General features: G+C 42.3%; 1 protein-coding gene across 5 annotated transcripts in view; it reads left to right on the plus strand.

The window, feature by feature from the left end:
- Nucleotides 1-16,262, plus strand: part of KIF13A (kinesin family member 13A) — a 203,206-nt gene that overhangs the window by 162,561 nt on the left and 24,383 nt on the right. For 3 of the 5 annotated variants that reach the window (XM_084619470.1, XM_084619468.1, XM_084619471.1), the window contains exons 22-31: nt 138-311; nt 872-1,023; nt 1,162-1,294; nt 1,391-1,537; nt 2,429-2,467; nt 4,532-4,631; nt 5,015-5,141; nt 6,614-6,669; nt 7,889-8,013; nt 9,482-9,658. In XM_084619470.1, the coding sequence (XP_084475596.1) occupies nt 138-311; nt 872-1,023; nt 1,162-1,294; nt 1,391-1,537; nt 2,429-2,467; nt 4,532-4,631; nt 5,015-5,141; nt 6,614-6,669; nt 7,889-8,013; nt 9,482-9,658 (1,230 nt within the window). The remainder of the gene's footprint in view (nt 1-137; nt 312-871; nt 1,024-1,161; nt 1,295-1,390; nt 1,538-2,428; nt 2,468-4,531; nt 4,632-5,014; nt 5,142-6,613; nt 6,670-7,888; nt 8,014-9,481; nt 9,659-16,262) is intronic. The other 2 variants (XM_084619469.1, XM_084619472.1) reach the window with 1 other exon arrangement.

Here is a 16,262-nt window from a genome sequence, read left to right on the forward strand (position 1 = left end):
GCATGTTTAGAAAGTGTTTGAGGTCTCTTTTGAAAAATTGGTCCTGAACGTGAATTGTCACTTACATGCTTTAGTTTTTAAACAATCTGTAAGAGGAAATAATCACATTACTTTAAGTGTGTATTTATCTCACTCAGGTAAAAATAAAAGAAGCAACTGGACTACCACTGAATCTATCTAACTTTGTCTTCTGTCAATACGCATTCTGGGATCAGGGTGAGTCAACTGTAGCAGCCCCAGTGGTCGATCCTGATGTGCCATCACCTCAGAGCAAGGAAGTTCAGTTTACAGTGACCTTCTCTCACTGTAAGGTAATGATTTTATTTTAAAACAGCATATCAGGAGGGCAATATGTTTAAGATGAACTATTCAGAGCATGACTCTAAATGGCATGTAAACTTTTGGGGAGAAAATGCAACTAAATGTCCTGTATCATAATCCCTAGGAAACTGCGTTTTGGGGGAGAAACTCAAATTTATAATATGCTGTAGTCATATAATAGTCATAGCTTGTTATAATTTAGTTGTATGTTCAAAACAGTTTGTCTTTAAACTTGTAAGGAAACACCAACACTTATAATGAGATTTTGCTATGTATTAATTGAAGTTTTAATGATATCAGTAATTTAGAGAGCATAAACATAAGGCTATTTAGAGTGTGGTTGAAATGTTAGAAACACACCTATATGGATTCTTGAGATTTGTTTCAAGTCTTCTCTGTCATCAAGGCCCTGCCTGTGAATCTAAGGCTTCTTATCCAAATTCTTACCTCTACCATGCAAGCAAAGACCACATTTGCTCTGCCCCCTGTTGCAAACAAAATGAAGAGATTTGATTTATTATTTTAATATAGTTCCCTTCTCTGTTTCCAGGACTATGTGGTAAATGTCACAGAGGAATTTCTGGAGTTCATTTCAGAAGGAGCTCTTGCTATTGAGGTGTGGGGTCACAGATGTACTGGCAATGGCAGCTCCGTTTGGGAGGTTGATTCTCTTCATGCTAAAACTAGGACACTGAGAGATAGGTATGAATAAGCTACAAGGAATGATTCCATCAGCTTTCCAAAGAAATTAGGGTGAGATACTTGCAGTGTTAGAGAAACTTTGTACTCTTACTGATCTGACTTACAAACGTTGCTTGTTTGGGGTGTCACTCTCTCTAGGTGGAGTGAAGTAACTCGCAGAATAGAAATGTGGATTTCCATACAAGAACTAAATGAGATGGGGGAATATACAGCAGTTGAACTCCATCAGGCAAAGGATGTAAACACTGGTGGGATTTTCCAACTTAGGCAGGTACTGAGTCCTTTTCCTGCCCTGTTAACCTGCTTTAAGAGTATTCTTAAAATGTCGTTCTTAATTTCTCTCTGGTTCTTCTGGTCACTTATTCAGGGTCATTCGCGAAGAGTTCAGGTGACAGTGAAGCCTGTACAGCATTCGGGAACACTTCCCCTCATGGTGGAAGCCATTCTTTCTGTCTCTATAGGCTGTGTGACTGCCAGATCAACCAAACTACAGAGGGGGTTGGACAGCTACCAGGTAGGGCAACTGGTTAATGCACTGAGTTAATAATTATTTGCTTTGCTGTTTGAGAACCTTCTTAAAATAGTTCAAGTTATAAAATCAAAATGGAGGCCAGAGTATTTTAATGTAATCATATCCATACATTATTCTGTTACTTTTGCTCACTTTAACAGATGCCAGGCACATATGTGTGTAATATGTGCTTATAGGCCCAAGTTTTTCCTGTTGAAGCCAGTGGCAGAACCCCTACTAATGTCATTGAGAGCAGATTTGGGTGCAGAAATACACATTACCTATGTGTGTATATACACGCATTTAATGTACATATCAGTTCACTGTAGAGCCACCTAACTTTCCCTTGCCTGTTTACAGTTGCATATATAATAGAAGTGCTCAGTCATAATGTTATATCTAAGGGCTTGTCAATATTTTGTACAATCCATTATTTTCAGGGGTTCCTACCTCTACCATAATAATGTTGATCTGATTCCTTAATTCCTGCCTATTGTCTAGTGTTACCTGTTCTCTTTAGAAATTTGATAGCATCTTGTCTGTTTAAAAACTTGTGCAGTATGTATAAGAAGCAAAATACATTTGAAAAAAAAATTATCAGGTACACTAACAACAATACTCATATCACAGGTGAGATACTAAGATCAAGTAAGAAAATTGAGACCAGTACTTTTATTTTATTAACCAATATCATATAACCAAACAAAAATGCAAGGAAATCCACTAATTGTATGACTCCAGTGATTAAATTTCATAAATGTTTTGCTTTTGTACCAGTTTGTGTGTGATGGAAATGTTTGGGGTTTTATTGGTATGTGGTTTTTTTGGTGTGCTGTTTTGTCAAAAAAAAATGCGTGTTCTTTGTGTTTTACAAAATTTATTTTCTCCTACCAGAGAGATGATGTTGATGGTGGTGATATGGATAGTTATCAGGTATTGCTGCTGTTGCTGTATATCCTGTGGCATGGGGCACAGCTAATGCTAATAGCCAGCAACTTTTATGTGGATAAGAGTATTGGAGCAAGCAAATGCAGCTTTAAAAATACATTCTCTGCATTTAAAATATTGCCTGGGCTATAAAAACATTGCCATTTCAGTATATATTATATTATAATTTACTTTATAATCTTACACTTCATTTCTTCTTTCTTTAGTATTTCCAACAATCAGATCTTCTAACTTCCTGTTACTTTAAAAAATAAATAAGCTTAGCAACTTTAATATTAGAATGAAAATACAGTTTCTTACAATAAAAACATGCAACCTTCATTAACATTTACTATCCAGAATTTACATCGTAGGTTGTTCTTTAAAAAGCAAATTCCTTGTCTTTAGAAAATGTCTTACTGTTTGAAAATGCTAGTAGAGAGGCAGAGTGGAAGTGCTGTGAAATTAAATATTTTAATTAGAAATTTTGTTTTTTAGGCTATTGAAGTTTCGTTTTTGCTTATCTAAAAAAATAAAAATGTTAGTCTACATTTTCAAAAAGAAAAGGAGTACTTGTGGCACCTTAGAGACTAACCAATTTATTTGAGCATAAGCTTTCGTGAGCTACAGCTCACTTCATCGGATGCATACTGTGGAAAGTGTAGAAGATCTTTTTATACACACAAAGCATGAAAAAATACCTCCCCCCACCCCACTCTCCTGCTGGTAATAGCTTATCTAAAGCGATCACTCTCCTTACAATGTGTATGATAATCAAGGTGGGCCATTTCCAGCACAAATCCAGGGTTTAACAAGAACGTCTGAGGGAGGGGGTAGGAAAAAACAAGGGGAAATAGGTTACCAAGCAAGGTAACCTATTTCCCCTTGTTTTTTCCTACCCCCTCCCTCAGACGTTCTTGTTAAACCCTGGATTTGTGCTGGAAATGGCCCAACGTGATTATCATACACATTGTAAGGAGAGTGATCGCTTTAGATAAGCTATTACCAGCAGGAGAGTGGGGTGGGGGGAGGTATTTTTTCATGCTTTGTGTGTATAAAAAGATCTTCTACACTTTCCACGGTATGCATCCGATGAAGTGAGCTGTAGCTCACGAAAGCTTATGCTCAAATAAATTGGTTAGTCTCTAAGGTGCCACAAGTACTCCTTTTCTTTTTGCAAATATAGACTAACATGGCTGTTACTCTGAAACCAGTCTGCATTTTGTATTCTGAGTAGCTTTAGAGATGTTAAAATCTGGAAAGCTAAAAATATGTATCACCAAAAGGTAGCATTTAAAAAGAATAAGAACAAATGCTAAAAATGGAAATCATATTCCTGATATCTTCCTAGTTGTAAGACTTATATTTGATTTTGGCACTTGGAAGAAGCAAAACCTTATTCAGGCATGGGTGTTGACATCCCTTAATATAGCATAGTATGTTCTGCAGTTGTCTTCAAAATGTCAGTTTAGGTACTAACTTTCTGCGGGCTGTTTGTGCGCTTCCTGACACCTTGAATCACAGAGAAGAATAGTCCAAGTTTTCCTGTGATGTCATAAAGCATGAATGCATGATAGATTTTGTTTGCATGGGGAATTTTTTATTGCACTGATGGCAGCTAGAACAGAATTTTGTGCAGGTTTAAGGGTACACTGACCTGTCTGCAGTCACCAGGAAAACACCTGGCCAATGTATAATACCTATTTTTCCCCATTCCACTGCTATTAAACAGTTTGGATGCCACTTGCCTGGTCTTAATACTTACCTGTAAATCACAGATTCTGAATATGAACATCTTAGAAATGTTGATAGCATAAAAATTATACAGCAGCTGGTATAGTTTCAACTTTTCATGTTTTTCCTTTTGTAATTTGAAACTTGAAAGATACTGACCTTTAATTTCTGGATGGTGCTTAATCATGTGCATGATATAAATGAAAGCTTCCTGCATATTAATCATGCAAAACTGTTCAATAGCATTTCTGATCACAAATTATCACATACAGTTGTATGTCCTTTGTAAAGATCAATATTGTATGATCAGGAAAATATTTTCTCTCCTCACATTAGGAAGAAGATTTAAACTGTGTGCGAGAAAGGTGGTCTGATGCGCTCATAAAACGCAGGGAGTACTTAGATGAACAGATTAAAAAAATCAGCAATAAGCAAGGTTTGTATCACTTGAAGCTTAAAATCTCTTTGTACTTTATCCCCCTTTCCAAACAGACATAGTTGTACTTGACGTGAAACTTAGAATTGTGAGCTTTTGGGGACAAACTTGGCTTCAATATATCTGTGGACAGTGCTTAGCATGTTGTTTAGAATACAAATAGTAGCTTTTTTTAAAAAAATGTCACATTAACCTATAGAGGAACTTTTTCTAGTAAAGTGGAAATTATACAGTAGTTCAGATTTCAGTGTCACAAATCTGCATAGTGTGATTTATAATCTAGTGATAAACTGTAACTTTGTTATAGGGAAATGTGAACTACAAATGTACATCTAAGATACATCTAAAATCATACATCTAATATATTGTCTCTTTCACTGTAGAGAAAACAGAGGATGAAATAGAACGGGAAGCACGGCTACTAGAACAGTGGATGGGACTAACAGAAGAGAGGAATGCAGTGCTTGTCCCAGCCCCAGGCAGTGGCATCCCAGGTGCTCCTGCAGATTGGTATGTGTAAATAGAGTTCAAGAAGACAAAACCCCAACATCAGTTTTTTGTATGTGTGCATAGCAAATTATTAAGTGATGACATTTGAGGGTCTGATTCACCACTGTTTGTATTTCAGTGTTACACTAGCATTAATTGGTGTAAAGCTGGAAGAACAGTGGCGAATCAGGCCCACAGTCTGTAATATCCTAATATGAATATAAACTATTCCTCACTAAATTTCCTGTTTGATGCTTTGCTTTGGATACAAAAGGAACTGTATCTGAACTTCCTCCTCCAAGAGCAAAGAACTGTTTGGCAAAATTTAATTGAGCTAAGTTGTAGCATGCACAATATATTCAGAATCTGAAAGAAAAGTTGCCTAGTTAAATTGTTATACAGAAACTCTGAGGTAACAATCCTGTAGTTACAATTTGAGCAGTCACGTTAAATCTAAGCTCTTGTTTTCAGGTGGTTATAATCCTGAAGACTACCTGTAGGTTGAAATCTTTCATATGTACATTTTGTTGGCTCAAAGACAAATTATAGAAAACTGTTTAAAATTCCACTTTGCCTTTTTTAAATGTTTGGACCAATTGTTTGTGTTTGTTCCCCACTCAAACACACACACACAAGTTTCAGAGGCCTTTATTTGTACTCTGATAGTTAAAACTGTCTTTAAGGGGAAAAAAAACCAAAATCAAAATCAAACCTGGCTTATATGTAGTCCACACTTCTTAAGTTGGAAAAAACTTGGCTAAGAAATGGTTGTTCTATTTGACTGAAAATAGCGTACAGTGCTACTTAGGCAGTCTTTCATTAGCAGGAGAATGGATTAGATGATCTAGTAGATTTTTTCCTATCTCTGATTTCTAGGCTTCTGTGACTTTTCCTTCTCAATTTAGATATTGTGTACCAATTAGCCAAAAATATACACATTGATATAAATGCTATGGCATTTAATTTCAGTGATTAGTTACACACACACTTACTTGAAGGTCTGTTCACCTATGTGTATGAGACAATTGAAATAAACAAATAGTGTTTTATTTTAAGGTACTATGATTGGACCTAAAAAAAAAAGGGATGAGTTAATTCTATGTGGGGAAAAAACTATATCAATTCAACGACAATGTGTATGCCCAGAACAAGGCTGAAAATGTGTATGCAGAGAACAAGTCATTTAAAGATGAGGTTCCCATAACAATTGAAATGTGCCACGTCACGATGGTGAATGTTTTTATTTAAGCTATATATATAGTCATATATACAGGAATACAGTGTATATAATAGGTGAGTGAATTACTGGATCTATGGGTACTATAACTTTGAGTATCCTAACTTTTTCTGGTTCAGTTAAATTCTCCACAAAAATGTCTGAAGGTTTTAATCATTGGATGCATTGTACATAAATATTGCATGGATAGCTGCCTGTGTGGGTTAGCTTACATATTTATTTTACCATATTGACAGCAGTTTGTTCTTACTTCCAGGACCCCACCTTCAGGAATGGAAACACACATACCTGTCCTTTTCCTTGATTTGAATGGTAAGTTGTACCTGCAGGTTAGGAAATTTCTTTAATGCAGTTTTTACTGAAATAATTTAATTCAGCTCAACTGGTAAATAAAGGGGTGGCCCTGAAAGGCAGGGAAAATAAAAACTTGAGTTATGCCTCTGATTCCACTATGTTGTACAGCTTTTGGAAGGCAAAATCATTTTTTTCTGATTTCACAGATTGGTGCAAGTAAGCAGAGAATAACTTTACAACTGGGACCAAATAACAAGGGATTGTAACAGACTTGAAGGAGATTTTCCTAAAAGATACTTGAGGAAATTTGGTGCATTGTAGTGCCCCAAAAAGAAGCAGGGTTTAAACTTAAGATCGACAGCAGATAGGTAAATCTAGTGCAAATTTCAAAAGGTGCTTCAGTTTTATCTGCAAGAACATATTTCTTTAAAGCACTGATAGAAAATTGTCCAAGTGCTATTGAGAAGTTATGTTGTTGTTTTTGCTCTCCTCATTCAAAAATAATGATTATTTAAACTGCAAGTTAGTAGCATAATTAAAGAGTTTTATTCATAACACAGAGTATTTGAAACTTCTCCCAGTGAAGTCACCGAGTTCTTCATGTGAAAGGACTACCAAAATGAATTCTTAGTGTTTGTTCTTAAAAGAGATGGCATCTCTTAGCTGAAATTTGTTTTATATCTGAGGGTTTTGGGAAGTTAACAGGTAGGAGACTAAACAAGATGTTTAGGAAGAACTACCTGATTCAGTGGAATATTACAAAACTTGCTTGACTGATCCTAATATAGTCCCGTGTGTAAAATCAAATATCCAGATATCCTAGTATTCTAGTCTCCTAAAGATGCCTTGATACCTCAGCGGTGGTTGTGATATGAAAAGCTAGTTGATTATGGATAGATTAAAAAAAAATTTCAGGGCCTGTCTGGCACAATATATTAATTCATGAACCTCTAAAAATCTAGTTTGAAATTTTGTTTGGGTCACAACTGAGAATGAATATTATGGTTTCAACCTAGTTTTCCCTAGCCCCTTTTGCGTAGGTTACAAACTTCCCCACAATTTGGCATATTAGTTATGATTAGCCAACACTTAATACAGTATGAAAGATGTACAAAATCATCTGATAGGCCTTTGTAACAATTCAGGCCTTTATAACAATTCAAACTTCTATTAACTTATATCATTTTGTGTAGAGCTAACTATTTCATTTTTGTTCTTTTTGTGTTGATTTCATTAGCTGATGACCTCAGTGCCAATGAACAGCTTGTAGGTCCCCATGCATCCGGAGTTAACTCAATACTGCCAAAGGAGCATGGGAGTCAGTTCTTTTATCTGCTGATCATAAAACACAGTGATGATGAGGTAAATTACTAATAAGTCTCCTTCCTGGCAATTGTGACTTAAATTCATGCTTGGTTTCTGCTTTGTGTTTTTATTATGTATTTAATTCTTATTACTAGTTAAGTATCAAACTAATTATAAATGTTAATTTATTGTTAATATTTTTGGTGCCAGGGTCATTCTTTCAGTCTTCAGACCGTACAGGTTACTACCCATATTTATAAAACTATAGTCATGTGTTTTCGTCAGAGTAGAGTTGCTAACAAATTCAGTTTCTGATAATTACATTCTATAGCCCCAAATTATTTTATGCAGTTCATTTGGATAGGATGTTCCTTGTTTCCTGTGCTAAACTGTTTTATATTGATGTGTGATGTCAAACAGCTGCCATATCCTCCCCAGAATTAGCTATATTTCAGTGGTGGACGAAGTGATCCAAATTCAATATTTTCAGTTTAAAGGTGACCTGTAAAGCATTTCAAAAATATAGTGTTCGTACACTTTTTTTGCTGCTTTATCTCATGAACAGAAGACCTGAAAGTTTTCGATAGGGTTATTTTTTAGGTCTCTTTCTGCTTTTTATCCTTGAAATACCATGAACGCATGGTGCATCCTGTATTTTGCAGAAGATATCTTTGGGATCTTAGAGAATGTAAATTTTTAGCTCTCATTGCTTACCTTGGAGAAGTGGGGGATGTTGAATCTTTTTGGAAAAGACTTTTTAACTGTCTAAAAATCCTTTCCTCTCTGCGTTGCTCAATTTGCACACTCTTGGCTCTTGTGATGTCATAATTTCACTTATTCTCTAGTCACTACAATGTCTTCCAAACTAGATAAGGCCGTAATTTCTAAAGTAATAGGTTTTTTCCTGTGGTAGGTCGGTTTTTTTGTAAAAGGTTTGGGACCACTCAAAGTGAAAGGCGCTATGTAAATGTAGATTAAATCTGGAGTTGTACTTGATTTTGACTTGTTCTGCCTTCCATGCTATCTCATTTAGGCGTATATCCTGAGACCAGCTCCCAGGATGAATAACTTGGCTGGGTGGTAGTGGGGATGTGTGCGGAAGGAAAAGGAAAAGATCTTCCACAGGATGGAAGATGTAGAGGCCTTTGTGTGCCCCTCTGCTATGGCCCAATCCAATACCAATTGAGTTGTGAGCTTTGGATCAAGTCCCAAGTAAGAGACGACGAGAGGATTCATGTAGCAGTGGATCTGTGGTCCCTCTCTCCAATTTAACCCTCTGCTTGCAGCTGTGTATAGATCCCCGGTACACATGGGTTCTGCACTGCACCAGGCTCACATGCTCCAATGTGGCCTTTCAGAGCCTGACACACCCACTTTAGGAGCAGAAGTGACCACTACAGCTATTGTTTTTCTTTCATTAATGGTGTTACTATTTCTTGTTAAATTCTGGTAAATTTTAAATTGAAGTAATTGACATTAATTTTCTTTTTCTCCTTTTACTTCACTACCCAATTTGTCCACTTAGGTTTCAGCCACTGCTGCTTGGGACTCTTCTGTCCATGATTCAGTGCATTTGAACAGGGTAACACCACAAAATGAGAGGATTTACTTAATAGTGAAGATCACTGTGCAACTTACTCATCCTGCTGCTATGGAATTAGTACTGCGTAAAAGGATTGCAGCTAATATTTACAACAAGCAGGTAATGGGTTTTATTTGTATGTTCACATCAGCTTATATAGCTCTTAATTTTATTTGTCTTGTTCTTGTCCTAGTATTATTCCATTTTGCAACTGGCTTATTTTTCTTGGCTCTGAAGCCTCATTTATCTAAAATGGCCTCTTAAATGAGAAAATTTCAGTTAGTGATGAAAGAACTGAGTGTTGATCGAGGTTCCACATAGAGCATGGAACAAGATAATACTTTTGCCAACAACCTACAGTATGAAAATTATGGTTGCTATATAAACCATATCAGGGCTACAGCGGCGATTTAAAGGGCCCTGGGGCGGTAGCGGTGGCAGGAGCCCTTAAAATTGCCCCAGGCCCTTAAAATTGCCGCCTGGGGAAGCCGGTCCGCCCCGGTACGGCGCACTGGCTCTTGCTGGCAGGGGTGGCAGGTTTGTCGAAAATTTGGTGGTGCCCAACTCCACCCTCCACCTGCCCAAGGCTCTGGGAGGGAGTTTGGGTGGGGGAGGAGGTCTGGGGTGCAAGCCCTGGGCTGGGGCAGGGGATTGGAGTGCAGGAGGGGTGCAGGGCGCAGGCTCTGGGAGGAAGTTTGGGGATGTGATGGGGTGCAGAGGGAGGGGGTGCAGGTTCTGGGAGGGAGTTTGGGGATGGGAGGGGGTGCAGGGGTGAGAGCTGTGCTGTGTGGCTGGGGATGGATGCAGGGGTGTGGCTGGGGATGGGGGTGTGGCGGGGGGCTTAGGGCTGAGGCAAAGGTTTAGGGTGCAGGGGGTATGAGAGCTCTGGCTGGGACTGGAGATGAGGGGTTTGGGGTGTTGGAGAGGCTCAGGGCTGGGGCAGAGGGTTAGGGTGTGGGGGGATGAGGGCTCTGGCTGGGAATATGGGCTCTGGGGTGGGGCAGGGCTGGGGATGAGTTTGGGGGGGAGGCAGGCTGCCCCAAGACTGGAGCCAGAGAGGAGGACTCCCCCTAGCCCTCTTCCTGCCAGCATCAGCGAGCTCTGGGGGAAGGGGTCCCCTTTGCTCCCCGGCAGCACACTCACCCCCACCACTGGCACTGCACGTGCTCCTAGGGCCCCTTTCAATGTCCAGGAATCTCCCTCGCCTCCCCTGTGGTGAGTGCCATGGGGGTGGGACTGCCATTACATGTGCACCTCGTCCCCTGCTGCTGCCTCTCACTGCAGCCTCACTGGGGCTGGGGGATGGGGCTGCCCTTGCCCAGCATGGGGCAGGAGTGGTGACTGTGGGCAGGAGGGGCAGTTGTACTGGTGGAGGGTCCCGCCAGAAAATGAAAGGGTCTGAGGGGAAAGGGCAGGGGAAGGACAGCCTGCCCTGGCAGTAGGGGATTGGGGTCATTAGGATCCTGTGGCGGCAGTTGATGCAGGGAGGCAGCATGGAGCTGCAGAAGAGAGACAGGGATGCTCTGCTCCGGGGACTCAGGGAGGCATGCAGGGGCAGCAAGGGGGGGCCAGGGACACTCGGTAGAGGTGTGGGGTGGCAGCAGGTGGGACCACGGGGGACACCCAGCCCCAAACATAGGTGGAGCCGGGCCCCCGGACCCTCAATATTGCTGGAGCCACGAGCCCATATAACTCGCCTCTACTGCTTGTCAGTATGCCATACTGGGGCGTACCAGCTTACTTTCGCCTCTGGTTAGGAGTCAAAATTATAATTCTTCGAGTAGTGTCCTTATGCATGCTCCACTGTAGGTGTGTGTGCACCCCCATGCTGTCGATTGGAGAATTTCAATAGCAGTCCACCCTGTGCACGCGCGGCTTCCCGCCTGCCACAAGGCTAGCCAGCATGCGCAGGCATTTATTCGCTGCCTCGAGGAGAAGCACAATCCACAAAAGTGTGGTTGGTGCCAGCAACTAAAACCCAGGTCCAAGGAAGGACAGAGAGTTAAGGCTAAAACTCCTGCTGATGGAGTTGGTCCTTCAATTTCCAAAGTACCAGAGTGAGATATCAATGCAATCTTCTATGTCGTGGGCAAATGATTCTAAGGAAATGAGCTGCTCATTTAAAAACTGGTAAGAAGAGGTCTGTGAGTCACCATAGCAAGCCCAGATCAAGCCGGAAATGTTCTCTGGCTCTATCAGTATCTTCTGTACCGATGGCGTGAAGCCACCTGGAGTCAGTACCCAGAGCATGCACAGTACCGAGCCAACAGAGTCAGTCGGACCACCCAAAGACCCGATGGGCACAGGCAAAGAGATACCAGTACCGAGGAGGGCATGATAAACATAGACGATCTGCCCCAGCGAAGGCTACATCAGTGAGGTCACTGACACCAATCTTGGTGCGCGTTGCGCTGATGGATCATTCAACCAGATCCACATCACCAACTCCCTCAGTGCAAGCTCCTCAGCACCGGCAGCCATCGGCACTGATACCAGTACCATCCGCACCTGCGGACTACAGGTGCGCATCGGACCTCTTTGTATGTGATGCACCAGACTCGGCCCTTCCCAGTGCTGGGGCCCTGGTACTGAACTCGCCAGGAGCAGTGGACACAATGGCATCTCCACACCTTACTATGCCTCTTTCCCATTCAGACTCAGATAGAGACAGAGGAACTGGGTTCTCACTAATCATCCTACCCACCATGCAGACCCCAGTCCCACCAAGCGATACCAGGGGTGCCACCCCGGCCCTCAACCTCCTTGGTGTGGGCAACCATGGTTCCAGCCGCCAGCTCCCTACCCACAATGGCCATACTGGGACGCCTGGCAGGCCCAGAGACGATAAGCCTCACAGGCCCCTAGTGTGATTTACCAACAGGTAGAGAGATGTCCTCCTTCAGCAGTGACATCAAGGGCACCAGATCCTCCTGAATTCTTGGAGGAAGAACGGGAAGTGGAGGTGGGAAAGGAAGAGTCTCCTCAAGCCCACCTCTCATTATCGTCACCTGATGAGGCGGTGGGTCTCCCCCTCACCATCTCTGGCAGGTGACTTTAGGTCATTCCAGGACCTAATTCAAAGAGTGACTGAAGCCCTACAAGTGCAACTACATGGTGTCTGAACCTCATCATAAACTGGTGGACTTTCTTCCACCTCCACCAGGGTAGCCCTCCATAAGGCACTTCTAGATCCTGCTAGGGTCATATGGCAGACCCCGGCATCCATCCCACCGACATGCAAGCAGCCAGACAAAAAGTACTGTGAGCCAGCGAAGGTGCGTGATTTTTGTTCACCCATCCACCTCCAAATTCCATCATAGTGGATGCAGTCAATTTGAGGTTTCCCCAATACCAGTTTAAGTCTACGCCATATGACTGAGATGGGAAGCCCTTGGATCTGTTCGGCAGAAAAACCTGTTCTTCCAGTTTTGGGTAGCGAACTATTAGGCCTTACTAGCCAAATATGATTATCAGAACTATGCAAAATTAAACATTTATTAAAAAAATTTTATTTAAAAATTTTAAATTTAAAAATTTATTGAGCAGCTTCTGGATGCATACAAAGACCAATTCATGGCTATCATTAACGAAGGCCAGCTAGTGGCAAAAATGTCTCTGCAGTGTGCACTGGATGTGGCCGACATGGCAACGCACTCAATCTCCACAGCGGTGGTTATGAGGAGGACCTCTTGGCTCCATTTGCCCAGCTTCCCGAAGGAGGGAACAAAGCTATTCGCTGAGAAGACAGGTGCATCCCTCCACACACTAAAGGATTGTTGAGCAACTCTGAGATCCCTGGGGGATATACCCAACAGCCTACAAAAGAAAATACAGTCCTCAATCACAGTTCAAGCTGAGATCATCATAATACGTGCCTCAATACTTGTTGCAGAGATCGTACGAGCCACAGAGAAATAAATCAAAATTCTCTAAGTTCAAATAATCAGGGCCACCACCACCCTTGTCTCAGCCCTCAATTTCAAAGCGACACTTTTGATGAGTTGTTCGAGAACCAAGAGAATGCTCCTTACAATCTCACCTTGGGAAACCCCCCTCCTTCTTTCAGCGATTGCCTTTCCCCATTCCGCAGCAGCTAGGAATGGATAACCTCCGAAAAGCTGGTGCTGGAAATTGTCCAGAATGGATATGTCATCCACTTTTCCTTCCTTCCCGCTCCCAAACACCCTTCCCCATCCCTCTTCAAGGACCCTTCTCACAAGATTCTACTACACCAAGAGGTGAATCATCTCAGCGTACCCACACAACTCAGGGGCAAAGGCTTCTACTCTCGTTACTTCCTGATACTGAAGAAAAATGGAGATTGGAGACCTATAGTGGACCTCAGAGTGCTCAACAGGTATGTCAAAGCACAGAAATTCAAGAAGGTTACGCTGTCAGTGATTATCCCAGTGTTAGAAAAAGGAGACTGGTTCTCAGCCCTCGACCTTCAAGATGCATACTTTCCCATTTCTATCATACTGAGACACCGTCATTATCTCAGGTTCACACTAGGCCAGGACCACTACCAGTACAGAATACTCCCTTTTGGCCTTTCATCGCTCGCCCCCCCCCCACACACACACACAGGGTATTCTCCAAGGTCCTTTCACTAGGAGTGGCCTATCTACGTTCTCAGGTTATTAAGATTTTTCCCTACCTGGACAATTGCCTTCTCAGGACACAATCCTTCACAGGTCACTCAGACCACACAAGACTTATTTCTAACACTGGGCCTACATATCAACAAACAAAAATCAACCTTGACACCGGTTCAAAAGCTAGAGTTTATAGGAGTCAACCTCGACTCCATTCAAATGACGGTGCTCCTACAACATCACAGATTTCTCAGTCTCTCCTCATTGATAGAGACAGTACGGTCCAGGCATCAAATCTCGTCAGGACACTGTCTTCAGCTTCTGGGACACATGGCTGCGGGCACATCAGTCATTGTCATGGTAGACTACACATGAAGTGCCTCCAAGCATGGTTTACCTCTGTGTACAGACCAAACAAAGACAATATAAACAAGCTCCTGACAGTAGTCAAACAATCCTTAAACTGGTGGAAGGACCCAATGAACATTTGCATGGAGATCCCATTCGCTCAGTCTTCCCCATCTCTTCTTCTGACCACCGAGGCATCCCCCATAGGCTGGGGAGCGCATCTCAGTGGTCACACTGTTCATGGCAAATGGTTCCCATCAGAGAAATATCTCCACATCAATCTGCTAGAGCTCAGAGCAGTCTGAAATTCTTGTGCTCACTTCCTCCTGCTGATCAAGGACACACATATGAAGGTCATGATGGACAACATGGCCTGTTAGGTACTACATAAACTGGTAAGGAGGTACCAGGTCTCATTTCTTATGCACAAGAACCTCTGAAGCTATGGAATTGGTGCATCTCCTACAATGTCCTATTATCAGAGGCCTACCTACTGGGAATACACAACACAACGGCTGACAGTCTCAGCCACAAGTTCCTCCTCTGCCACAAATGGGAAGTAGAACCAACCATTCTACACAATATATTCTGGCAGTGCGGGTTGCCAGACTCGTTCGCTACCTATCAGACCAAGAAATGTGTGCAGTACTGCTCCAGAGTGGGGATCGGACAACACTCCAGGGGAGATGCTCTCCTTCTCCCTTGGGACAGTGGCATTCTTTACGCCTTTTCTTCATTCCCTCTCTTGGTAAAGGACCTGTTGAAGGTAAAAAAGGAAAAAGCAAAGGACATTCTGATTGCCCCCACCTGGCCCAGACAGACATGGTACCCTTACCTGTTTCAGCTGGTGTGTTCACCGATGACCCTACTGATCACTCCCTGCTTCCTGTCATAGAACGAGTCCTGCATCTCAAAGAGTGGCTCCTTTGTGGTTCCAGCACAGAGACATCCTGCTCAGAGGAAGTACAGGAGGTACTGTTGCACAGTAGGAAGGGTGCTACTTGTTGCACCTACCTACAGAAATGGAAGAGATTCCAGACGTGGTGCCAACCCAAGGATGTCTCCACTAATTCAGCCACCTTACTGGTGATTCTGGACTATCTGTTACCCTTAAAGAAATTGGGTCTCTCTGTTAGCTTGCTGAAGGTTCACTTGGCAACAATTGCTCACCTTTCCTCCTCGCCATCACTTCTGCCAGAAGGATAGGGGACATAGCAGCTTTGATAGCACATCCCCCTTTTACACTCAGACCACACCCAAAGTTCACTTCCAAAATAATTTCTGCATTTCACATGAATCAACTCATTTAGCTCCCAAAATTCTACCCAAAACCTCATACGGATAACAGAGGGACCATCCTCAATACACACAATGTGTGGAGAGCCGTAGCCTTCTACTTAGGACAAAGGCCTTCAGAAAATCTCCGAGGCTCTTCCTTTCAGTTGTGGATAGGACAAAAGGTACAGCGTTGTCAGCTCAGAGGCTCTCCATGTGGGTATCTGGCTGTATTAAACTCTGCTACCAATTGCAGGGGGTAACACACCTATCTTCAGTATGCACACATTCCACAAGGTCAGGCTCCTTGTTGCTTATCCTTTCTAAGGGTATCCCCATATCAGAGATATGCAGAGCAGCTACATGGGCATCTGCACAGAACATTATGCCATTGTGAGTGATTTGCCTTCAGACGCCCAGTTCAGGGCCTCTGTACCACAGGCGCCAGCTTCCTCCGGGCCCAGGGGGTGCTCAACCCCCTGCTCTGCCCCCACCCGACCCCTTTC

The sequence above is a fragment of the Lepidochelys olivacea genome, assembly GCF_965140295.1.
Source record: "Lepidochelys olivacea isolate rLepOli2 genome assembly, chromosome: 2".
Lineage (NCBI taxonomy): Eukaryota > Metazoa > Chordata > Testudines > Cheloniidae > Lepidochelys > Lepidochelys olivacea.